Source organism: Leopardus geoffroyi, chromosome A1 (assembly GCF_018350155.1).
Source record: "Leopardus geoffroyi isolate Oge1 chromosome A1, O.geoffroyi_Oge1_pat1.0, whole genome shotgun sequence".
In the NCBI taxonomy this organism is placed as follows: domain Eukaryota; kingdom Metazoa; phylum Chordata; class Mammalia; order Carnivora; family Felidae; genus Leopardus; species Leopardus geoffroyi.
This window is the reverse complement of record NC_059326.1, coordinates 97,730,191-97,755,932: the sequence shown is the minus strand read 5'-3', so window position 1 is coordinate 97,755,932 and position 25,742 is coordinate 97,730,191. Positions and strand designations below refer to the sequence as shown.

The window sequence follows — 25,742 nt, the reverse complement described above, 5'->3', positions numbered from 1 at the left end:
TAGAAAGTACTTAGAAACTATTTATTAACGGATGATTAAAAAAGCACATCGATGAAGCATCTCTATTAAAAAAAAAAATAGTAACAACAACAAAATGAAAACTTAAGTTAAAAACAAAGATTTTTGGGGGGCGCCTGGGTGGCTCAGTCGGTTAAGCATCCGACTGAGGCTCAGGTCATGATCTCACGGTTTGAGTTGGAGCCCCACGTCGTGCTCTGTGTTGACAGCTCAGAGCCTGGAGCCTGCTTCGGATTCTGTGTCTCCTTTTTTCTGTGCCCCTCCCCCACTTGTGCTCTCTGTCTCTCAAAAATAAATAAATGTAAAAAAAAAAAAAATTTAATAAAGATTTGTTTTAAATCACACCATGAAGGACACAATACTTTTGTGTTGTTCCTGCCAAAAACTCAAACTCAAACTAATAATCATGGGAAACATCAAATAAACATAAGCTGAGGAACATTCTACAGAATGTCTGGGCTCTATTTTTCAAATATGTCAAGGTCACAAAAAACAAGAACAGACTGAGGAACTCATCCAGATTAACAGACTCAAGAGACCTAATAATGAAATGTAGTATCTGATCCCAATTGGACCCTGGACAGCTCTTTCTTTTTCTTTCTTCATTTCTATTATTGTTGTTATTATTCTTTCTATTGTTACTCTTTTGCTATAGAAAACATTAGTGGGACGACTGGTGAAATAATAAAGTCTGTAGATTAATTAATACTGTATCAATGTTAACTTCTTGATATTGAGAGTGGTTCTATGAATAGATAAGAGACAGCCTTTGTTTTTAGGAGATGCTACTGGACTATCCAGGGAATAAAGGACACTGTAAGTTTCAAATGCTCTCAAATGCTTTAGAAAAATGACCATAATATGTACGATGAAAAAAAATAGTAAAGGATATGGAATAAAATCATAATTTGGAGAAACTGAGTGAAAGACACAGACCAGTTCTCTGTACTATTCCTGCAACTTTACTTTTCTGTAAGTCTGAAATCATTTCAAAAGAAAAAAGTACAAAAAGATGTTATTAAGATGAATAGCACCCACAGCAAGATGGAAAGCCATTAACGATTTAAGTGATTTTGTAAGTGAGTGAGTGAGTGAGTGAGTGCGGGCAAGCAGTCAGGGGCTGTGCTGTATGAGGGGATGTGGTCACGGGTGCTAAGGGAATCGAGAGTAACCTGAGGTAGACGCCCCTCCGACACACAGGTCCCCACCCCTGACTGGATGCCATGGTGCTTTCCAAAGGTCATCTCTTCAAGTCTTTCCTGTAAACCCATGAGACGCTTTCGGATCCCAGTCCAAAATGTGGAACAAGCATCCTCAAGACTGAGTTTATATCCCAGCTGAGAAACCCTCAAACGTGAACTGGTTGGTCTGCTAGAAGATGAACACCGACTGTGAAGCTAATAGGTCCTAATGATCAAACGGTGCCACTAAGGATGAATGTATTCTGATCTTAAAAGAACGCCAGTTGCCAAATCTGTATATATCCTTCCACATTCTGGCAAATTTCTAAGGTCCAAAATAAATCTTTGTCCAGATTTAAAGAACATCTTTGTCCAGACATTGTTACATAGTGCATAATGGATGCCTGGATCTAGTCCAATTACGTAGACTTAGCTCTATACAATTAATTTCAGTATATATATTTTTTAAACCCAAATAATTTCATTACATAACCAGCAGTATGCAAGCAATAATGCATAGTATTTCTACAATCTTGCTATATCAATGCCAATTCCAATCATGTTCCTATAATGGCAAAGAATACAAATATGTGAAAAGAAACTAAATTTCCTTTAGGGGAAAAACAACCAAATCGTTCAACGCCAACCAGCTTAAACCTATCATGAGAACATATTTGTTACTCAGCAACACTGTATCATCACTACACGGAAAGAAACGGGTCTTTATCAAAAGTTTCAGTAGCGTGGCTATTCTATATTCTACATCTACTAGATACAATCAAACAACAGATAGATTCTTATTTGGAAACAGAGGGTAATATTCATGTCTAGACTTACAACAAATTGCATCTTTAAGATTCCCGGGCCACAGTGTAAGATGCTCACTTTATTTAGACACAAATGGAGATGGTGGGGCCATTAGCTACGCAGCAGACAGTCTTGATGGAACAAGGATCTCCCTCCATTTTCTTCCTGCGTGCCATGAAGCACAGCAGCAAAGCTACTGCCCGGAGTCCCACCCACCATTTCCCTGAGCGTGGTTTCCAAGGCCCTGTCTCAGCTGTGACTTTATTTATCCCATGTTCCCAGCCCACGGTTCCTACCCACCAGCCCAGATCTGTCTGCTACAGGTAAGCACCATGGCTTATCCTCTTCTCCCAAACCCCTCCCCTGGCCCACGTTTCACACATCTGGCAACACAGTCAACAACCCCAGCCACACAGGCTCCAAACTCTGGCATCCGTTTGGACTCCTTCTCTTTCCTCTTGTTTTTCAGACATTATCAGTAGCCAAGCCAGTCAATTCTTCTTAGCAATAATCCACATATGCCCTCCTCCCTCCATTCCTTCCATGACCTTCAATTAGGTCTTCCTTCCCTTTCATCTGCAGTGCAACAATCCTTGTCTCTCCAATCTCTGTATTCAAATTTTCCTGTGTCCCGCCTCTAAGAGGGAACAGCCAGTCTTCTCAAATTTGTGATCTGCAACCTAGCAGGGCACCTGGCACATTGTAAACACTCAATTATTACTTGAACGAGCCAATCCCCCTGTTCTGTGACAGTTGATGACACCTTCTCCACGTCTCTTAGCAATTCTGTTCAGAATTATTGAGGGATATGAATAGGCCCCGATTCCTTATTTGTACTCCTCCAAGCAAAATGTGTTCTAGAATTCAGAATCTTCCAGATTTCAGGAAGGAAATACAGTGCATAAAACATGTATCATCTATTATGGAAAAGCTGCAACAATGTAACACTCTATACACAGATACACGATTTCTGTACTCAACTCATTCACACTGGGTGAGATGCGGACAATTATTTGCATCATGTGAGTTCCAGTCAGGTTCTGGCATCAATAAGTTGGAAGGAAAAAGACCTTTCCAGTTTTAGACTTTGTGGTCTCTGGAATGACGGACAGAAGAAGCTGTGTTTCATTTTCAGGTAAAGCCTCTGATTCTTTATCATCCTCTATGCCTTCCTGTCATCTTTCATTTCCTCTGAATTTTTCCTGTTGCTTAGAACAACAGAATGGGATCCAAAGGGTTTAGCAGAACAACTTTTGGCTGGCTTTAGAAATTAACAGCCATGGGGGCGCCTGGGTGGCTCAGTCGGTTGAGCTTCCAACTACAGCTCAGGTCATGATCTCACATAGTCCATGAGTTCGAGCCCCGCATGGGGCTCTGTGCTGACAGCTCAGAGCCTGGAGCCTGCTTCAGATTCTATGTCTGTCTGTCTGTCTGTCTGTCTCTCTCTCTCTCTCTCTCTCTGCCCCTCCCCCCCACTCACACTCTCCCTCTCAAAATAAACAAAGATACAAAAAAAAAAAGATTTTTTTAAAAAGAAATTAACAGTCATAGATGTTATAAGCTATATTGCTTACTTATAAAAGGTTTCAGTGGGATCACCCTGTTCCTGATTACTTCACTCATACTAACTAGAAAATATCCACACAACACGTTATCATTTTAAAAGACAGAAGGTACCAATTTCAGAACTTTAAAAAAAAAAAAAAAGCAGGTGTGTGATTCATCTAAGACTATATACTCTACATGGCTTTTAGCACTTAGTCAACATACATGGAAAGAGGCTACTGTGTTACAGGTTGTACTAGAAGCAAGAAATCAAAAATTAATCTGTAGCCCTTTCTCAGGCTTACCCCCAAGGTCAGATGGGAGGAGACACCTAATTATGAACGATCATAACCCAGTAAGATAACTGTGACAAATAAAAGACTGTTCAAAGGAAATTTAGAGATTTCTTTCTCCCGCTAATGTCCATCTACAACCCTGCAACAGAATCCAAGAATCCCTATAAAAGTAAAAAGCCAAAGGAGAACCTTTATTCAAAAGGGTAAAATACCCGAAGGAACAGAACATAAGAACATGGCAAGGCTTTCAACTACATTTTAGAGCCACAAAAAGACACAAATAATTGTGGATATCAAGGATATTATGTCCATTGTTCATTATTAACAGTGAAATAAGAAAAACAGTCTTCTCAATTTCTATCTTCATAAAGCAGCACTATGTACGGATTGTAACATTTTTAGTAATATAAAACAATGCTCTGTAATCAAACCATTGTCTCCAGAAGCAGAAATAAGGTCCTAGTGAGCCTCCTCCCCAAAGTTCCTCATCAAGGCCCTGCTTCCGGCTCTTTATGCAGATCCGGCGCGCTCATCCCACATCTCTCCGTTCCGTGCTCTCGGCCCACAAGAAAGGAACGGACGAGCTCTCCAGCCCCTCTGAGGCCATCTCTGCCCAGCGAGGCAGAGGCCACGCCGTCCCTCCTGCTCCTGGGTGACGACGCACAACAGGCTTCACGGGCCTCACCTCAAAGACACAGATACGGCTCCTCTGCAGCCGAAACCAACCCTGACCCAAGGGCCAACACGAGAACTCAGCTAATTCTCCCGAGATTCAGACAAATTTGGTTTTAAAAGACTCTTACTCTCCCCACCTCCAACCACACATGATTGGGTGATGTCGGGAGTGGCATCGAGATGGCAGGAATGGGGGGTGGGGGGGTGGGGAGGAAGGGCGGGGAGAAGACGGGCACAGTCCAAGATCTGAAGTTGGAATGCACCTTCCGGGCCAATAAGCCCAAACCCCCGGGTTCTGAGACTCGCACAAGGTCAGTCACTTGTGACGGTCACTCCGGTGACACCCGTGCTCAGCCAAGGTGCAGTGAGGAGCTGCGGTCCTCTCTCCTGTCCAAGACGCGAACGAGGCTGGGACAGCTAAGAGCAATTTAAAATACTAAGACGTTTAAGAAAAAATCTTTAAAACCGCTTGTGCAAAAAAAAAAAAAAATAAGGACTCCCTAAATCAAGGCATTCAACCATCCATTTCATGGCATTAAGCACCAAGATGAAGACAACAGATGCCAACACAGAACCATTTTCTAAGACACCGTAAGCCCAGAGGCCTAGACAGCTTCTACTGCCGCCAGCCACGGTGACGTAGTCTGTGACACAGAGACTGGGAAAGCAACAACCAGAAGTGGAAACAGTTACAACACAGCTGAGAATCAGGTCCATTAATAGGTGGCCGACCAAAGGGAACAGTGAACCCTTTCAGGGAAAGCTTTACGATCCCAGTGAACCCTTTCAGGGAAAGCTTTACTAAGGACTGCTCAAGATGAGAAAGCAAGCAAAAAGCTACTGGGCATCAATAGTAAGTAGTTATTAACAGGATTCCGATATTCCCATTTTTCCAGTGGAACTGTCAGGAAAAACCCTTCTCCTGAGTTAATTAAAGGTCATTTGTAAAGGGAAGCACATTTGCTAACACTGTCTACGAGGAAAGTACCAGCAAGACAAGGGGCAAATCTGAGTTACTAACACTAGTTTGCCAAGAGTGAAGCTCTTGTCTACGTTACACATCCCTGCAGGGTTCGAGGGTGCCAACTTTGGGACCCATGGTTCCAGCACCTTCTCTCACTTTTTACAGATCTCATTCCTCTCCTCTACCAGTATCTTCAAAGATCCTGTGCTGTAATTCAACTTCTAACAGACGTTCCTCCCTAGGGAAAAAGCTGAATTCCACCATGGAAAGATAGACAACAGGAAGGGTGTGATAACACCTGCACACACAGTGTTGATCTACGAAGTTACTTAGACAAAACTTAGACACTTTGAAATTTGGGGGACTAAATACCTATCACATGTTTGCCTTCCTTTATCCCCCCAGCGCCCTTCTGAATTAACTTCCTAGAAGCCCAGTGAGTCCCAGAAGAACAAACATTAAAATGTTAACTGAGGGTGGTGGCACTATATACATCCTTATATTCTTCTTTATGCCTTTATAGATCAAACTATATGTCATAAGCATACACTGCTTAAAAGGAACAACAGTTGCTATATTACAAAGAAGGTTGTTAATACTGATCCAAAATCAGTTTAACAAAACTTCTAAATGTTCTTCTAGGAATACATAACAGGAGACTATTTCAAAAAGTTTCGGTTGCTTTAGAGATATATTTTAATTTTCTGCTCTAAGTGAGCATTTATAGCGATGTTTAGTTGTAGGGAAAAATAAAACAAACTGATTTTCTTTTTTTTTTTTTAATTTTTTTTTTTTTCCAACGTTTATTTATTTTGGGGACAGAGAGAGACAGAGCATGAACGGGGGAGGGGCAGAGAGAGAGGGAGACACAGAATCGGAAACAGGCTCCAGGCTCTGAGCCATCAGCCCAGAGCCTGACGCGGGGCTCGAACTCACGGACCGCGAGATCGTGACCTGGCTGAAGTCGGACGCTTAACCGACTGCGCCACCCAGGCGCCCCAAAAACAAACTGATTTTCAAGGCACTCACAAAGTCAGTCTTAAACAGCAATCTGAGAATTAAGGTGAAATCCAAATTAGTAATGTCTTGGGATGAGGAAAACAGTTTTAAACGTGTCAAAATATAAAGACTTAAAAATATTTCATTTGACCTATAAATTTGCTTTCTGTTGAAGGGGAATTTAAAGACAAAAGAAGCACATAGCTAACAAGACTGTTTAAAAGTACTAATTTCAGTTATATACAATGAAATCTTTAAAAACAGTATTTTCATTTTCACGGATTCTTTACACCTCTGAAAAACACACATGGGTTCAGTGCCCTAAAACGTGTTATTTCCCATGAAAAGGTAGGGTTCACCTACCTTCAAAGACACAGGCTCTAATTATAACAAGGACACTTTTCCTCTATGTACTAAGAGTTACCTTAGAACAGGATGAGGTCAGGGATAGGACTTACTCCACTTGGCTGCAGTGTTTCCATCTTTAGTGATGTGCCACTCAAATACAGCATCCACTTTCTTCACCACCTCACGCCCGATATCCCTAAGGCGGCGACCTATTTCCTCAAACACCAGGGTACTCTGAAGCTCCTCACGCTGGCAAAAGGAGAAAATTTAATTTTAAAAGTTTGTAAAATGACACAAGGGGAGAAATGATTACAAAACGCATGTGCAATAAAGTGATTTTTTTTAATCTGCATAAAAATAAGGCAAATTAGTTTTTTACACACCAGCCTTCTTTTACTCTTTCCTTACATTCATTCATGTCACCCAGGACCTCAGTCCTCTTAATGAGGATTTTACTTTTATCAGAATTCAGAAGTAATATTTGAAAAGCACACTCGACAACCTATGCCCTAACTAACTTCAGTAGGAAGACACTGGACAAATCAGTCTAACCTCTGCAGTCTCATCCCTTGCTTTGTAAAATGGGATTAAGTTATATAAAGCCTGATTTTCCTTGGAGCTTTAAAACTTCTAAAGTTTTTGATCTTAGATTCTTCTTAAGGGATTTTAATCTTCAGTCATTTATGGGATGACACAGCTCATAAGAGACAATTAAAGATCCTGTGTCTGAGAACTTCAGATTACAAAGTTAATACTTTGAAGACCGAGAACAGAAACATTTGCATTAAAAGCCTCAGCACGTTAATCGAGTAACACAAATATTTTAATAAATAATACATGCTATTGTTTTCATACTTGCATACAAAGCTTTACACAGATCTTTAAATCAAGAAAAGGTACAGGATATTTAACTTTTTCATCTGTTTTTCCCCAAAATATTGTTAGCTTAAAATTTCCAACGAAAAAACTGATTCAGGGGCGCCTGGGTGGCTCAGTCGGTTAAGCGGCCGACTTCGGCTCAGGTCATGATCTCACGGTCCGTGAGTTCGAGCCCTGTGTCGGGCTCTGTGCTGACAGCTCAGAGCCTGGAGCCTGTTTCAGATTCTGTGTCTCCCTCTCTCTCTGCCCCTCCCCTGTTCATGCTCTGTCTCTCTGTCTCAAAAATAAATAAACATTAAAAAAAAAAGTTTTTTTAAAAAAGAAACAACTGATTCAGTTACTCTAAAACTAAAATATTAAGTATTCTCTCTTGAAAGCCACCCCAGCGTCTCCCTTTAAAAAGTTTTAAAAATTTCTAAGTTGTCAAAGTATTCCTTTTACTTTCACAGTTTTGAATTATTATCCTTCAAGAATAAGAATCTTTCAGAGCTCTTAATTTTCTAAAGCAGCCTGAACACTCTAGAAGTAATGTTAACTGAAATGCATAACTCAGGAAATGACTGGGATACCAGTTTCTACGACCTACCGCAGAGGATGTCTTAGCTGAAATACCAGATGCTGGCACAAGATCCACATATGCATTTGAAATGACGATGTCTCCGGTTTCATGAATCTTAACAAAGAGAAGAGGGAAAAACACCAGTTCACTCTGATGACTCCAATGAAAACACAGTATTGCCATAAAACACTATAAAGTCATTTAAAATTACAGTTTTTCCTCATAAGAAGAAGAAAATAATAATCCAAATTAAATAAAGTTTATAAATTAAATATCAAGATGAATAAACATGAAGTCTTACTGTTTTACTACAACTGTTATTAACCTTAACTGGAGTCAACTGATGCCCTTTTAAAAAATACCTATGACCAAGGTCCCATCTCCAAACTTCTAATTTAAATAGTCTGGGGTGGACCCTTGGCATTCGTATTTGGAGATTTAAAAAAAAAAAAAAAATTTATGTTTATTTATTTTTGAGAGAGAGAGCACGAACAGGGGAGGGGCAGAGAGTGAGGGAGACACAGAATCTGAAGCAGGCTCCAGGCTCAGAGCTGTCAGCACAGAGACCGAGGTTGGGGGGGGGGGGGGGGCCTCAAACTCACAAACCATGAGATTGTGACCTGAGCCTAAGTCAGACACTCAGCCTACTGAACCAACCAGGCGCCCCGACTGCATTGGTCTTTTTAAAGTAATAATCCAAATTCTTTCAAATAGGAAATACACATAGCATAAACAAAATGCTTAAATATACTTTCATCAAAATATTCATTTGAGGAATTCAAATTCTAATTCCTAATACTTCATCTAAAATTATTCCAATAGTTACCCTTTCATAAAATTGTGATATTGCTACAAATATACAGGATAATGTCTAAAAATTAAGGTGGCATTAATGTTGACTTTTAACACTTTAAGAAGATCATTGTTGGGGCACCTGGGTGGCTTAGTCGACTAAGGTCATGATCTCACGGTTTGTGAGTTTGAGCCCCCTGCTTATGCACTGTCTCTCTCCCAAAATAATAAATAAATAAATGAAACATTAAAAAAAGAAAAGAGCACACTCCTTTGACTACTTGCCATCGTACTTGAGAAAAAAGATTTTTCAAACAATTTGTTCATTTTGTTCTAATTATATACAGTGCAAAACATGGAAAGAGACAATTTATGAACAAAATATACTTTAGTAAATTACTTTCTTGTGACCAAGCCAAGCATGTCATTTTGGAATATTAGTTTAAAATGTTTCTTAAAATACAACATGAAGGAAGGAAGGAAGGAAGGAAGGAAGGAAGGAAGGAAGGAAGGGAGGAAGGGAGGGGGGGAGGGGAGGTGGGAAGGAAGGGAGGAGGGAAGTAGGAAGGAAGGGGGGAGGGAGAGGGCGGAAGGGAAGGAAGGAAGGAAGGGAGGGATGGAGGGAGGGGAGGAGGAAGGAAGGAAGGGAGGGAGAAAGGATCCTATATATAACTAATAGGAAAGAGTATCTCTAATCACTGGGGGGAAAGAGCAAATATAGTGAAAAGATAAGAAGATATGCTTAGGTTTTATCAAAATGGCAAGAAGGTATTATATTCAGACATTAAATTATTTCTCAGCCCTTTCAGTTGTATCCATGGAAATTATTTCTGTGCTGTTCATTACTAGAACTGGAGAAAACAGAAACCTGTAATATAGTCATGGACCTTAACACTTTCAGATTTCATCATCTTACTCAAAAAATAAAACTTAATCAAAATAATGAGAAAACAGGAAGGCTCCAGAATATGTGGCACAAACATTAATCATAGGAGGACTTGAGAGAAAGGCAATATGTGAGTTTGTGTGGACAGAAAAAGAGGAGTGAGCAGTAAGGAGCTGCTGCCTCCAAGGGCAAGGTAAGAGCTTGAAAGGAAACTGAAAAGACAAAAGGCCACGGGAAATGAAGCGTGTACACAAATAAAGTAGGCAAGTGATAGTGCAAGCTACAGGAATTAATGAGGAGTAGGGCAACCACATAAAGAAGAGTTCCACAGGGGCGCCTGGGTGGCTCAGTCGGTTAAGTGTCCGACTTCAGCTCAGGTCATGATCTCGCGGTCCGCCAGTTCGAGCCCCGCGTCGGGCTCTGGGCTGATGGCTCAGAGCCTGGAGCCTGCTTCCAATTCTGTGTCTCCCTCTCTCTCTGCCCCTCCCCCATTCATGCTGTGTCTCTCTCTGTCTCAAAAATAAACGTTAAAAAAAAAAAAATTAAAAAAAAAAAGAAGAGTTCCACAAAGTTATTTATTTATGAAAGAAATTGTGATATAGTAAGAACAGTGAGGGCCCTGGGATGTAGGCTTTGAGCCAGAAGACCTGGGTTTGTACCCCGGCTCCACCACCTTCCGTGGGACCAGGAGCTGGTATTTAAGAGACCCAAACCCAGGGCGCCTGGGTGGCTCAGTCAGGTGAGTGTCCAACTTCAGGTCATGATCTCATGGTTCATCGGTTCGAGCCCCACGTCACACTCTGTGCTAACAGCATGGAGCCTGCTTCGGATCCTCTGTCTCCCTCTCTCTCTGCCCCTCTCCTGCTCGTGCTCTCTGTCTCTCAAAAATGAATAAATGTTAAAAAAATAATAATAATAAAAAAAAGGGAGACCTGAACCCAGATTTTCTTTCATCAAATACAGAGTTCTTAGGTATATTAGAGATAATGGTACAGCCTGCTCAGAGATGTTTAACAGCTACTATTATTATTCATGATGGTGTCTACACTGCCCAATACAAACCATCTGTGTGGTACAAAATGATCAGGCCAAAAAGTACCAGCTTGGTCAACCATATTAATAAAAATTAGCTTTAAAAATCTCACATATAAAGGAATGATCGCATGTCCTTTTAGTATTTTACCGGAACACTGCTAACAGCCTCACCCAAACATTACTTAACTCTTTAGGGAGACATACTTATTTTGTGTCTTGTTTACTATTCATTAGGCCCAAATTCTGTGACATAAGGTGTTAATTTGTGGATTTTTAAAATTTAAATCCAAGTTAGTTAACATATAGTGTAATAATGCTTTCAGGAGTAGAACTTAGTGATTCCTTTCTTACATAGAACACCCAGTGCTCATCACAAAGTGTCCTCCTTAATGCCCAGCACTCATTTGGCCCATCCCCCCACCCCTCCCCACCTCAGTTTGTTCTCTGTATTTAAGAGTCTCTTATGGTTTGTCTCCCTCTCTGTTTTAATCTTATTTTTCCTTCCCTTCCCCTTTGTTCATCTGTTGTGTTTTTTAAATTTTACATATGAGTGAAATCATATGGTATTTGTCTTTCTCTGACTGGCTTATTTCGCTTAGCATAATACCCTCTAGTTCCATCCACAATTTGTGGATTTCTGTATGATTGAGATATCCAGTAGAAAACATACCCATAAGGGTATGGTTTTACTGTCCTGTACAACATTAACTAGTTTTGTCTCTAATTCAGCAAAATTATTTAGAGTGGGTCCTATTGGGCCATATATTGTTACTCCAATTCTCTTTTGGACCACTTTTATCATCTTGCCGGCTCCCTCATTAAGCAATTAGATTTGTCATATTTTCATTTAAAAAAAGAATCTTTTTTAATGTTTATTTTTGCAAGAGAAACAGAACATGAGTGGAAGAGGGGCAGAGAGAGAGGGAGACACAGAATCCACAACAGGCTCCAAGCTCCAAGCTATCAGCACAGAACTTGACACAGGGCTTAAACTCATAAAGCGTGAAATCATGGCCTGAGCCAAAGTTGGATGCTTAACCAACTGAGCCACCCAGGTGCCCCTCATTGATGCAATTTAAAAAAAAAAACTTTTTTACTATGTTTATTTATTTTGAGAGAGAGAGAGAGACAGAGTGTGAGCAGGGAAGGGGCAGAGAGAGAGAGGGAGACAAAGAATCCAAAGCAGGCTCCAGTCTTCAAGCTGTCAGCACAGAGTCCAACGCGGGGCTCAAACCCACAAACCGTGAGATCATGACCTGAGCTGAAGTCGGACACTTAACAGACTGAGCCACCCAGGCACCCATCATATTTTCATTTTATATCTGCGGAAGAGTGATGCCTTTAATATTCTGAAGATTACATTTTGACAAGTTGATTGGCTGAGTCAAAAAGGCTGGGTTTTCAGAACAGCTGTGCCTCTTGTACAAAGGCAGGCACCAATTCAGTAAAAAATAAAAAAAACAAGGGACATAGACACCTTTTCAATTAAAAGTTACCACTGATTAAGGACACCTGGGTGACTCAGTTGGTTAAGCATCCGACTCTTGATTTCAGCTCGGGTTATGATCTCACAGTCACCACATCAAGCCCTGTGTCAGGCTCCATACTGAGCGTGGAACCTGCTTGGGATTCTCTCTCTCCACCCCACCCCCCCCCCCTTTCTGCCCCTCTCCTGCTAACATGCACGCACAGGGGACCATTCTCTCTCTCTCTCTCAAAATAAATTTTTTTTTGAAGTTACCATTAATTAAAAAGAAACTCTCTAGATTTTCTATCATACCCATAGCAATAACCAAAATAACACTGTAAGACAGAATACAATTACAGGGTGTGGTGAACCAGATAACAAAGCCCCTCTGACTACATTATCATACCTTGGTTTGGAAATGAATTCTATTTCCTTCTTTCCACATCTCAGTTTTTATAGTCTGTCCTGGATATACTGGTTTTGAAAAACGAACCTTTAAAAGAAAGGAGTTTGGGGGTTAACAATGTTTTAAAATGAAACCTTTCTACTCGTGGGGAAAGAAATTCCAAGGAAGGTGGGAGAACAAAAAAGGAAGAAAACAGGTTTAAATATATTTAAATTCTTAAAAGGACAAAAACAGTAGTAAGAAAAAATTACAGCAACGATATAGTTCTTATAAGCTCATTCCTTATCTTTCAAAACACAGAATCCATGAATAGTGTTTAATCTTGATAAATCAAGAAACAGAAACATCATTGTGTTAAGGACAGTTATACAGGTAGTCCCAGAACTTCATCAATGCAGATGAAAGTAGTACTAAGTATATCCAGGGACTAAGATTTGGGGTGGCATCTAGAACAAAATAATCCCACTTCTGATTTCATAATTTTCTATGCCATGTTATTTGCTCTGTGTATGTTTAGCTAATAAGAGTAGCTACAGTAAAATGAAAAGCATGAAAATAATCTGTGTTATTAAAGGCAACACATCAGAAAATGCAATTTCACTGCTGCACAGAACACAACTGATAAAAGCTTTTGGAGCCATTTGACACTGTCTTAAACCATTTGTTAGTGTCTGTCTTTAGACTTAACTTCTGCAAAGATGCTGTGTAGAGACAGGGTTTTTTTGTAATTTATAATAGATGAAAACGTGAAACCAACTTAAAAGTACAAAAACTAAAATCAATATGCAGCCGTCATGTTGACATAGGTATACGTTAATGAGTTCAAATGCAGCCACTTAACATTTTTTAATTAAATTAAGACAAATTACAAAATAGTCAAGAAAAAAAATGTTTAAGGTAAACCTCAAGTTTTTATTAATGCGTATATACTGACATATGCATGTATGCTCCTAATTAATGAAACAATCAAATTAATCTGTGGAAATTATAATTGTATATGATATCTTTCATGGTTCACACGTAAGAGGTATTTATAGCTACAATAAGAACACGGGCTGATTGCCAAGTCAATGAAATAATAAAAATGTGTATTGCTTCAGTACAGTACCTATTTCAAATGAAGTCACTAAAACTCCTTTTCTAAAAATAAAAAAAGGGAACTAATGTTCAAATTATGCAATAATACACGTATACCTTAATTGCCTTGAATCTTGACGCATCATTATCTGCAAACTTCTGTAATACATGCCTGGCAGAAAATCCAAATGTACATAATCCATGTAATATGGGCTTGTCAAAACCTAAAAAAAGAGAGAGAAGAGAGAGAGACTTTAGTTAGTTAGATATAGGTATATTTCCTACTTAAAAGCCAAGGGCCCCTGAGTGGTTCAGTGAGTTAAGCAACCAACTCTTTGTTTTAGCTCACATGATGATCTCACAATTTCGTGGGTTCAAGCCCCACATCAGACACTGCACTAGCAGCTGGCTTGGGATTCTCTCTCTCCCTCTCTCTCTGCTCCTTCCCCACTCACACTGTCTCTCTCTCTCAAAATAATAAAAACTTTAAAAAAAATTTATTCATATATACATATACACACATATATATATGTATATATATGTATATATATGCACACCAAGGATAATTAATTCAGGATTTCAAAAACACATCTTCAAATGGCACTATGATGGGGCATCTGCATGGCTCAGTTGGTTAAGCCTCTGACTTAAGCCCTGCGGCAGGCTCTGTGTTGACAGATTGGAGCCTGGAGCCTGCTTCAGGTTCTGTGTGTCCCTCGCTCTCTGTCCCTCCCCTGCTTGTGCTCTGTCTCTTTCTCTCTCAAAAATAAATAAATATTAAAACTTCAAAAAACAAAAAAAAAAAACAGCACTAAGATGAATTAATACCATCTATTTTAAGAAACATGGAAAGGGGCGCCTGGGTGGCGCAGTCGGTTAAGCGTCCGACTTCAGCCAGGTCACGATCTCGCGGTCCGTGAGTTCGAGCCCCGCATCAGGCTCTGGCCTGATGGCTCGGAGCCTGGAGCCTGTTTCCGATTCTGTGTCTCCCTCTCTCTCTGCCCCTCCACGGTTCATGCTCTGTCTCTCTCTGTCCCAAAAATGAATAAACGTTGAAAAAAAAAATTTAAAAAAAAAAAAAAGAAACATGGAAAATATTTTATAAATAATACTTCCAGGGAGAAAACTATGAAACAAACAGAGAAGAATCAAGAAAGGAATGTGAGAGATGTGGGAACACAAAGAATTGTTTTGTTTGGCTGTGGTCCTGACGATGAAATCACCCCTGCTGATTTCAATATCCAGGTATGCAGATGATCCTTTCCTAGCCTTTCAGTTCCTTCCTCTCTCCTCCAATGTCCTTTGCCCAGCAGGATAACTCCGACACCCACCTACATGGTAAGATCCTAACCCTGCACTAGAAGCCACAATCTGAATTATGAATTCCAAGCACAACACCTCCTGAACACTACTTCCTACTTTCTCTACCCTTAGCATAAATGTATTAGGAGAAGGCTATTTTTTAAATACAACTGGGATGCCTGGGTGGCTCAGTTGGTTAAGGGTCCAACTTCAGCTCAGGTCACGATGGCGTGGTTCGTGAGTTCGAGCTCTGCGTCAGGCTCTGTGCTAACAGATTGATCGGAGTCTTGAGCCTGCTTCAGATTCTGTGTCTCCCTCTCTCTTTGCCCCACCCCCACCTCCCTAAAAAATAAACATTAAAAAAAATGTTTTAAATACTACTCAAACTACCTGTCTTAAGTAGCAATGCCCCTAAGTGTTATTTAGATAACGGAACTACTAGTTTTCATTGGTACACATTATGAGCAACTCACCAGCGAAACTAGAGAAGTTAGGATCAATGTGTAAGGGATTCCAGTCGCCACTGAGGCGGTACAAAGCAGCCTGCAGAGAAAGAATTATAAAAATAACTAGCACTCAGTGCTTTCTGAAAATACACTAAAAGAAAAACAGGAAATATGTTCAATTTTTATATAAGAAATATATAATATACCAAATTGAAGCTCTACTTAGAAAATAACCATCTCTAACACAGATGAACTGTAAATCAAGTGCTTTTTATAACACCTGCCACTGGAATCAGCTGGGGAGGAGGGGACCTGTCGGGTAATGGGAAGGGGCCAAGAACTACACCTGGGTAAAACCATGGTTAACTCTGCCTGAGGAGCAAGTCACAGAAAGGAATCCATCAATCTACTCTCATTACAACACAATGAAAGGGTGGGCGCCTGGGTGGCTCAGTCAGTTAAGTGTCCGACTTTGGCTCAGGTCATGATCTGATGGTTCACAAGTTCACACCCCGCATCAGGCTCTGTGCTGACAGCTTGGAGCCTGGAGCCCATTTCAGATTGTGTCTCCCTCTCTCTGCCTCTCCCCTGCTCGCACTCTGTCTCAAATATAAATAAACATTAAAAAAAAACACACACACATACACACAGTGAAGATAAGGTAGATGTTTACAGCCTCTGCTAACCAAGCATAATTTAGGCCAGTTAATGGGGTGCTTTCAGTTGAAGCCTGCAGACTACCACAAACTTCCATCCTCCTGGTACCCTAAGTCCTGAGCACTAGCTCTCCTGCAACAAAATAGACTGACAGGTTGCCATGAAGATTAAATTTCTGCTTGGCCCAGACCTTCATATCACTTCTTCACTTAGATAAGGCAGGATGAGCAGAAAGATACAGATAACAATAGAAAAAAAAGGTACCAGAGCTCCCAGCATTTAACTTGTTTACTGTTCAAACTAGAAAGTACTTTTCAGAAGGGGAGAGATTCACAAAATAGCAGACAGTAGGCATTTAATATATCTGTATTTAATTTTGATCCTCTTGTGCTGCCTCAATACTTCTCCCTGTTTTCACAGATTGCAATGTTAGACTTTCCAAGACTACCTAAATGTTGCATAAAGACTAATCATGTCAGGGGCACCTGGGTGGCTCAGTGGGTTGGGCGGCTGACTTCAGCTCAGGTCATGATCTCACGGCTTGGGAGTTTGAGCCCCAAGTCAGGCTCTGTGCTGACAGCTCAGAGCCTGGAGCCTGCTTCAGATTCTGTGTCTCCCTCTCTCTCTGCCCCTCCCCTGCTCACACTCTGTGTCTCTCTCTCTCAAAAATAAATAAAATTTTTTTTTTAATTTTTTTTTTTTCAACGTTTATTTATTTTTGGGACAGAGAGAGATAGAGCATGAACGGGGGAGGGGCAGAGAGAGAGGGAGACACAGAATCGGAAACAGGCTCCAGGCTCTGAGCCATCAGCCCAGAGCCTGACGCGGGGCTCGAACTCACGGACTGTGAGATCGTGACCTGGCTGAAGTCGGACGCCTAACCGACTGCGCCACCCAGGCGCCCCAAATAAAATTTTTTTAAAAATTAAAAAAAAAAGACTAATCATTTCAGCATATCTGACTTTCTTAATTACTGGGTTTTTTAATTATTGATTATTCTTTTTAAATAGATTTTATTAATAGAAAACATTTTCTATAATGCATAGGAAAATGTCATTTCTTTTTTAATATGCTTTGTACAATTTTGATAAGCTCTTTCTCTTCTCCATCACCCCATATAATAGTTGTATCAATTATTCATTTTCTCAATTGCCGAATATTATTCCCTTTCTACTACCTTCTAAGAATAACTAAATCAGATCAACAATTATCTTACAGCAGTGACTTACAAGATTCCACATAATATGTTGGAGGATTAAATGACAATATTTGAAAAGCTCTTTACAAACAATGAAAATACTAGGCAAATATACACCACTATGTTGCATACAAATGAAAACAAAGATACATTTCAGAGTCTGAAAGGCAAACTGTCCAACACATGATAGACCATGGGCTTTGATACCAGCTCTGCCTTTAATGGCCGAGTTTCCTTTATCACCCCGAGCTTCAATTTGCTCACCTGATAAACCTTTCAGAAAGCATAACCCATGATAAATATTAATACCTCAATAAATGTGAGCTATTGTTATTATTTTAAAAGGTATTAGCAACAGTATGTCAACGGAAAGAAAGCCGACCTCAAAGTAGGTAGGTAAATAAACGCTTTATTCGTTGCCTTACTGAGGATGCCAGCCTGGGAAAGTCTTTTCATTTGCCCAGAAGAACTGCTCTGCTCTGCAGCGCATCAGCCACAGGGGAAGGGGGAAGGTGTGCTTGCAAGCAGTTCTCCAAATGCTTGCCCGTCACAATGTGTTATATGTGTTATGAATGTCAAAACTAAGGTTTTCTGATTTCCACAGAGACACAAGAAAGACCCTTAGGTCACCTTAATACATTAGGTTTCAGGGCGCCTGGGTGGCTCAATCAATTAAGTGACCGACTCCTGATTTCGGCTCAGGTCATGATCTTGCAGTTTTTGAGTTCGAGCCCTTCTGGGTGTGGAGCCCACTTTGTCTCCCTCTCTCTCTGGCCCTCCCCTGCTCGCTCTGTCCCTCTCTCAAAATAAGTAAATAAACATAAAAAATATATATTAGGTTTCTATATATCTGATTGTTTAAAAATATTGCTTCCATGTCTCTGTTTAACCGGTTCTCCAGTTCTTGCTGGTTTTGATTTCTCCTTGAGGTCACTTGAGACAGTTCCAGGAGGCTAATGTCAGTCACCTACTGCAATTGTAGTGCACAAAAGTAGAACAGCCAAGTTTTAAGATTAGTACCAGTATTCTTATCCCACAGAGATCATTCCTATAAATGGAAAAAAAAAAACAAAAACAAAAACAAAAAAAAACAAAAACCAATTCTCCTAAAGAAATCTTTGGGGCGCCTGGGTGGCGCAGTCAGTTAAGTGTCCGACTTCAGCTAGGTCACGATCTCGCGGTCCGTGAGTTCGAGCCCCGCGTCAGGCTCTGGGCTGATGGCTCAGAGCCTGGAGCCTGTTTCCGATTCTGTGTCTCCCTCTCTCTCTGCCCCTCCCCCGTTCATGCTCTGTCTCTGTCTGTCCCAAAAATAAATAAACGTTGAAAAAAAAAAGAAATCTTCTTAAAGGAATATGAGAATTTTCATATTCTTTCTTTTTTTCTTTAATGTTTATTTATTTTTGAGAAAGAGACAGAGAGAGAGAGCGTGAGTGGGGCAGGGGCAGAGAGAGGGGAAGACACAGAATTTGAAGCAGGCTCCAGGCTCCAAGCTGTCAGCACAGAGCCTGATGCGGGGCTTGAACTCATGAACCACGAGATCATGACCTGAGGTGAAGTGAGACACTTAACCGACTGAGCCATCCAGGCGCCCTGAGAATTTTCATATTCTTTCAATGATAGCATTGCTTCCTACAGATGGCAGAGAAAGCAAAGACAAAAAAAGAGCCATCATGAGACATGACTAAAGTCAAGTAATTGGAGGTTCGACGAAATTCAATCATAAAGCAAAATAACCATTCTCCAAATAATAAGGAACACTATGTTCAAGGCTTACTTTCTGAATATCTTGAGGGACATTCATATTTTAAGTTTCAGAAGGAGAGTTAAAAGCTTCTTTTGTTACATCTCTGCCTCGATAGAAAAGTCATTAAAACTTGCAAACACGTATACACAGAACTTAGAAAATCAGCTATAAATTACCTTGCCCGTGTATTACATGTCAGTGGGAGTATCTTCTACATATGAGTATATTAGTCCTTAATTTTATTTTTAAAAGTTGTATCTTTAAGTTAAACTAAATGCTAAATAAAAGAAATCAGGAACTTGTGCTTCCCAAATCCTCACATGCTCCAAAAAAAGGTTACAATCAACAAAAGGAATAAAATGACACAGATCCCAAGCCTACAGTGTAACCAAAAGACAGAGAATACTGCCCACTTCAAATTGCTATAAACACAAAAATGAACACCGATCTCCCGCACCCTCTCCAAGCTACTGTAGAGTGGTGGGGGTAGAGAGGGGAGCGCGGAAACAGTGCATGGAAGAGAGAGGAAGAAAAGAAAAGTCACTTCTAGAAAGACCACCTTAAGAGAAAAAAGTACTGAGAAAAATCCTCGAAGATAAGAGCACTGACTACAAAGAGAAGAATTAAGAATGTATCAGCCTCCAAGTCGCAGTCCAGACTGGCCACATTTCTAAGGGAGAAGAGGGTTAAAAAAAAACAATGTCCCTTTTGAAGACTGGATAATGTAGGAGAAAAGAAGAGAGGAAATTTAAGATAAAGAGAACTAAAAAAATGTTTTGAATAAAACAGCTCCCGACAATGTCCCACTCCAAAAAAGCCATCTCTAAAAAAAAATGCACTTTGCCACATTGACAGAAGAGGGCAATCTTGAATTTCATAATGAGAGAATCGTGTAAACCATCACAAACTACCAATCTTCCTCTCAAACTGCATACATTTAAGTAATCTCCATCTATATGAAGCTACTCTAAGACTAAAAGAGGAAACAAGAACCAAAACATTACCATAAATGAAATCTTCCCAAACAACCAACTACCAAACAGAACAAAACTGTAACACAACATTCAAGCATTTGGGGATACGAAAGAAACACCATGAATTTAAAATTCAAAAACTAGGGGCGCCTGGGTGGCGCAGTCGGTTAAGCGTCCGACTTCAGCCAGGTCACGATCTCGCAGTCTGTGAGTTCGAGCCCCGCGTCGGGCTCTGGGCTGATGGCTCAGAGCCTGGAGCCTGTTTCTGATTCTGTGTCTCCCTCTCTCTCTGCCCCTCCCCCGTTCATGCTCTGTCTCACTCTGTCCCAAAAATAAATAAACGTTGAAAAAAAAAAAAAAAATTTTTTAAAAAATAAAATTCAAAAACTAAGAACAACATCAACAGACAACAAACATGAAGGAATGAAATAAGATACAATTAAACTCTAGAAAGAAAAGGAAGGGGGGGAAATCCTATCAGAAATGAAGACTAAATTATAAGGTGCCTAGAGGAAAACATATTCAAATAAAAATTTAATAAGGGGCACAGAAGAAAGGGAGGGAAAAAAAAAACAAGAGAACAGAAACGAGACCAAGAGGGGCACCTGAGGGGCTCAGCTGGTTAAGTGTCCAACTCTTTATTTCAGCTCAGATCATGATCTCACGGTTCACGAGATTGAGCCCCACATCAGGTTCTGCACTGACAACATGAAGCCTGCTTGGGATTTTCTCTCTTCCTCTCTCTCTGCCTCTCCCCTGCTCCTTGTGCTCTCTCTCTCTCAAAACAAATAAATAAACTTAATAAAAAAAAAGAAAAGAAAGAGAGGAAAAAAAAAACAATGAAACAAAACCAAGAAAGTAAAAAAAAAAAAAAAAAAAAAAGCCACAAAGTGGCTAAAATAAGACAGAAAAAAGATCCAATGCATATATAACTTAAGTATTTGAAGAAGAAAAACAGAAAAATGAATGAGAACTACTATTTAAAATTATAATCCTAGGGGCTCCTGGGTGGCTCAGTCTGTTAAGCATCTGACTTCGGCTCAGGTTGTGATCTCATGATTCACGAGATTGTCAGCTGTGCTGACAACTCAGAGCCTGGAGCCTGCTTCAGATTCTGTGTCTCCCTCTTTCTCTGCCATTCCCCTGCTTGAACTCTGTCTCTGTCTCTCTCTCTCTCTCTCTCAAAAATAAAAAATAAAATAAAATAAAATAAACATTAAAAAAATTTTACTATCTAAATATACCTATTAAAAAGGCCCACTAGTGACATAGGGTCAATGACCAGGAATGGGCAACACTGAGACCCAGCCTAGTAAAACTACTTGACTTTAAAGGTAAAGAAAAAAGATAAAGAACAAATCTAAGGGCCTAAAGAATAAAGACCAAGAAACCTGGAGAAAGATAAAAAGACTGTCCTCAGAGTGTTCAAAAGCCACATTCAAAGCAAGGTCCATGGAACACCATTTTTAAGAAACTCAAGATTTCATATCCAGCCAAGTTGTTCTTCAAGTATGCAGGGTATAGAAAAATAGTTTTAAATACACAGGAACCAAAGAAACACTATATACATGAGCGCTTCTTGGGGCACCCACCACAGGAGGGGCTTTATCCAACCAGGAGGTGTTGGGGGAAGGTTTGGCAAAAGGACTGATACAATCAGTCGCAAATCTAACACTAAAATGAAGATGGGGAAGAGAATACACAAAGAATATACAAATGTTAAATGCTCCGAAAAAGTAACATTAATGCATATCAAAAGATGAGAATAAAGTAGAGAGAAACAAGAAAATAAAATAGGCTCTTTAACTGTAATACAGGAAACAAGTAAAAAACAGAGACAACAATAAATACTGAAAAACCGTATGGTAACAAGTGAGAAAATGAGAAACTACTATTTTATGGTAAAAACCATAAAAGGTTTGTACCAAGGGCATAGGAAAAGGTTTATGATTTCTACTTCTGGCCATGAGAGAGTACTCTTCTACTGCCAACAACTAGCAAAAAAATTTTAAGGCAGAGAGGGAGGCACTGCTCTTAGATGTTACACAGTAAGCAGTATGGGATTAAGACTTGATAGAAGAGACACAAACAAGAGCCACAGCTCTCTGACAGCACTTTTCAGACTGTGGGGCAAGAAAGGAAATCCAAACACAGCAAAACAGTCTCAGTGAGTTAAAGAGATAGAGATCAGAGTTCCAGGAGTCTATGCAGCTAGAATCTGTACGTACTGAAGAAGAAGAAGCTACACAGAAAAGAGCTCCAGAAATCTAAACACAGGTCAGTCCCCTTGAGGACCATACAGAAAGGCCCTGGAAGAGGAGACATCACATGAAGAAAGAGGCCTTGTGGAGAAGTTTAGAGGCACTCCAGCCAAAAGTCAGCAAGAAGCCCCTAAACTTAGCAAAGATGGTATCTTTGGCCTCCCAGCCCTACCCAGCCACCATCTGAGAATAGCTACACAAGCTAAGGCAGAAGGAATACCCAGTCAATCCACAGTCATTAAAAAAAAAAAAAAAGAAAAAAAAAGTAGTACTTATAATACACCTCGTAACGTAATAAAAAATATTTTAATGGATGATATAACTAATATGCCAAAGACTAACTTTATTTAATAATGACAGTAGTAGGGCACCTGAGTGGCTCAACTGGTTGAGCTCCCAACTATCAATCTTGGCTCAGCGAATGATCTCACTGTTTGTGAGTTCGAGCCCCACTCCAGGATTCTGTCTCTCCCTCTCGCTGCCTCTTCCCCGCTTGCTCTCTCTCTCTCAAAATAAATTAATTAATTAAAAAAAATGAGAGAAGCTAAAATCCTGTTGGAATAAGTGGTATAAAATAACTATCTGGGAAACTAGAGATGCTTGTTTTCATTCTTCCCCCAACTGTAAAGCCTGACATCTAATATCTATTTATTCTTTGGCCTTTCTAGATTACTAAGGATTAATTTTTTATTTATTAATTGTAAAACACTCAAAGGACACTTACAACTTCATAAGTTTGAAGATGAAGAAATTCCCCTAAGGACATGATAAACAGACCACCCCAGAAGTGATCTCAGTACAACTAAAACTACGGTTGCCCGCTTCCTCAGTGATTGAAAAGTTACTGACTTAATTTAAAACCTATCGTATAGTTGACACTATAACAGCGTAATTTTTCCCTTATTTCCACTCCTTCAAGATCTGCCCATCCATGAGCATCTCCCACTTCTCTGTCATGTGGCTGCTCCAGTTTTTACTCTTTCTACGCCATCATGCTCTTCTCTTCTCTTCCAGTCAGCTATCATGACGTCTTATCCTCTTTCCGGCCAAACTGCAAGCCCTACGTCTCTGGTAAAGAGAGAGTATCTACCCGCCATTTTGGTTCAGCTAAGTTCCATCTTTCCTACCAAAGCCTGCTGAACATCATTCCCTGTGAGTATCCCCACTGTGAATGTCCACAGCACTTGCTCAGCAATTCAAAGCCCGTGTTTAATCACTCACAGTTTGGAAGAGGTGCCCTAGTTATTTTGACATTTACATCTTGAGTATTTGAGTGTGTTTCAGCTCATTGATGACACATCAGTTTTTCCACTTGATCTATATGTCTCCTATATAGCTCAGATTCAGTTTAAAACAGCCCATAAAGCCCCTGAAATTTATGCAAAGTTTAATGAAAAATGGTTTTTGAACAAACGGTGGCTTTTGTGAGATTTTCTTTTTGTTTTTTTTTAATTTTTCTTAAGTTTTATTTATTTTTGAAACAGAGACAGAGCATGAGCAGGGGAGGGGCAGAGAGAGAGCGAGACAGAGAATCCGAAGCAGGTTCCAGGCTCCAAGCTGTCAACACAGAGCCTGATGTGGGGCTCGAACTCATGAACCATGAGATCATGACCTGAGCCAAAGTCAGACACTCAACTGACTGAGCCACCCAGGCGCCCCTCATGAGATTTTCAAATGACCACATGAGACTAAAATGCTCTGTCAAATGACAGGTGCCCATTATTTATACAAAAAATATTTGTTAACTAGGATCGCCCGGGTGGCTCAGTCGGCTAGGAGTCCAACTTTGGCTCAGGTCATGATCTTGCAGTTCATGAGTTCTAGCCCTGCGTCGGGCTCTGCGCTAACAGCTCAGAGCCTGGAGCCTCCTTCAGATTCTGTGTCTCCTCCTCTCTCTGCTCCTCCCATGTTCATGCTCTCTCTCTGTCTCTCTATAATATAAAATGTTAAAAAAAATTTTTTTTAATAAAAAAAAATTTGCTAACTTAAAAACTGCCCTTTGTCACACAGCAAAAGAGAACTCTGCTGAAAATAAATGAAAAGTTCTATTCTGAAAAAGAGGAAAAGAAAAAAAAGTCTCTCTACTTACTGTGTGTAGAAATTCAAGCCTTGCAAACTATTCAGCTTTTCTTATCTACAGCAGATACCTTTCATCATTTCAGTAACTCCAGAATAATAAGGGAGCACTGTGGGGTTTTGTGAACCATGAAACCACGAAGTCCTTTTCTGTTCTTTCTAGTGCCTTAATAAAATTAATTTCACTATGAAACTTTAATTAAACACAAATATGAGTGCACGCATAAGAAACTGATAAGAAACAGGGATGGGAAAAACATTTAGAGGCAAAAACTAATCTCTGGAAAAAAGTGTTCTTCTTTCCATCACCTGGTTACACAAGCACAGGAGAAAAATATAATTAAATATGTACCAATCTTAATTCTTTCTGGCTCGTGAAATTATATTTCTATTTGCCAGCAAACAGAAATCCTGCATAAGTTCTCATATCAAGCATATCAAAGTTAGTATCAAAAACCACATATACTTTATAAATAATTTGCTGTCATTACAGTAGCTCCCTCACAGTGTTATCTTCAGAGCTTTATGTTTTCGTTCTGTATCTGCATGGTTACTCCTCTGGCCATTGTGGGGAAGAATCTTTGGGGACTCTCAAACACAAAGTGGCTTTTCTCATCTTTATGGTTACCTTCTGTTTCTTAAATAAATGTCTGCATGCTCAAAAAATTTGTCAACTGATAGGGCATTTTATCTCCTCCATCAGAAAACAAATTATTTATGCCCAAAAAAAGACATTAAATCACCTACCCCTCCTAAGATGCTTTATTTTGCCTATCTACTAAAGCTGGCATAAAATAATCTGTTTCCGGGGTGCCTGGGTAGCTCAGTCGGTTAAGTGTCTGACTTTGACTCAGGTCACAATCCCACAGTCTGTGAGTTTGAGCCCCACATCAGGCTCTGTGCTGACAGCTCAGAACCTGGAGCCTGCTTCAGATTCTCGGTCTCCCTTTCTCTGTGCCCCTCCCCTACTCATGCTTGCTCTCTCTCTCTCTCTCTCTCAAAAATAAACATTGAAGAATTAAAAAAATAATAATCTGTTTCCAAGCAATGTAGCTCAACTTTCTTTCCTGAAAGAGGAAAGGGTGACCAAAATTTGCCTTTTAATTCTTCTCGTCCTGCTCACTAGGGGTTGAATGAAATTCTTCACTA

At 40.0% G+C, this 25,742-nt stretch overlaps 1 protein-coding gene across 2 annotated transcripts in view; it reads right to left on the bottom strand.

Moving 5' to 3' along the window:
- Positions 1-25,742, bottom strand: part of HSD17B4 (hydroxysteroid 17-beta dehydrogenase 4) — an 88,646-nt gene that overhangs the window by 8,818 nt on the left and 54,086 nt on the right. For both annotated transcript variants that reach the window (XM_045486683.1, XM_045486688.1), the window contains exons 18-22: positions 15,711-15,780; positions 14,053-14,159; positions 12,859-12,945; positions 8,299-8,385; positions 6,944-7,082 (exon numbers count right to left, since the gene is read on the bottom strand). In XM_045486683.1, coding sequence (XP_045342639.1) covers positions 6,944-7,082; positions 8,299-8,385; positions 12,859-12,945; positions 14,053-14,159; positions 15,711-15,780 — 490 coding nt within the window. The remainder of the gene's footprint in view (positions 1-6,943; positions 7,083-8,298; positions 8,386-12,858; positions 12,946-14,052; positions 14,160-15,710; positions 15,781-25,742) is intronic.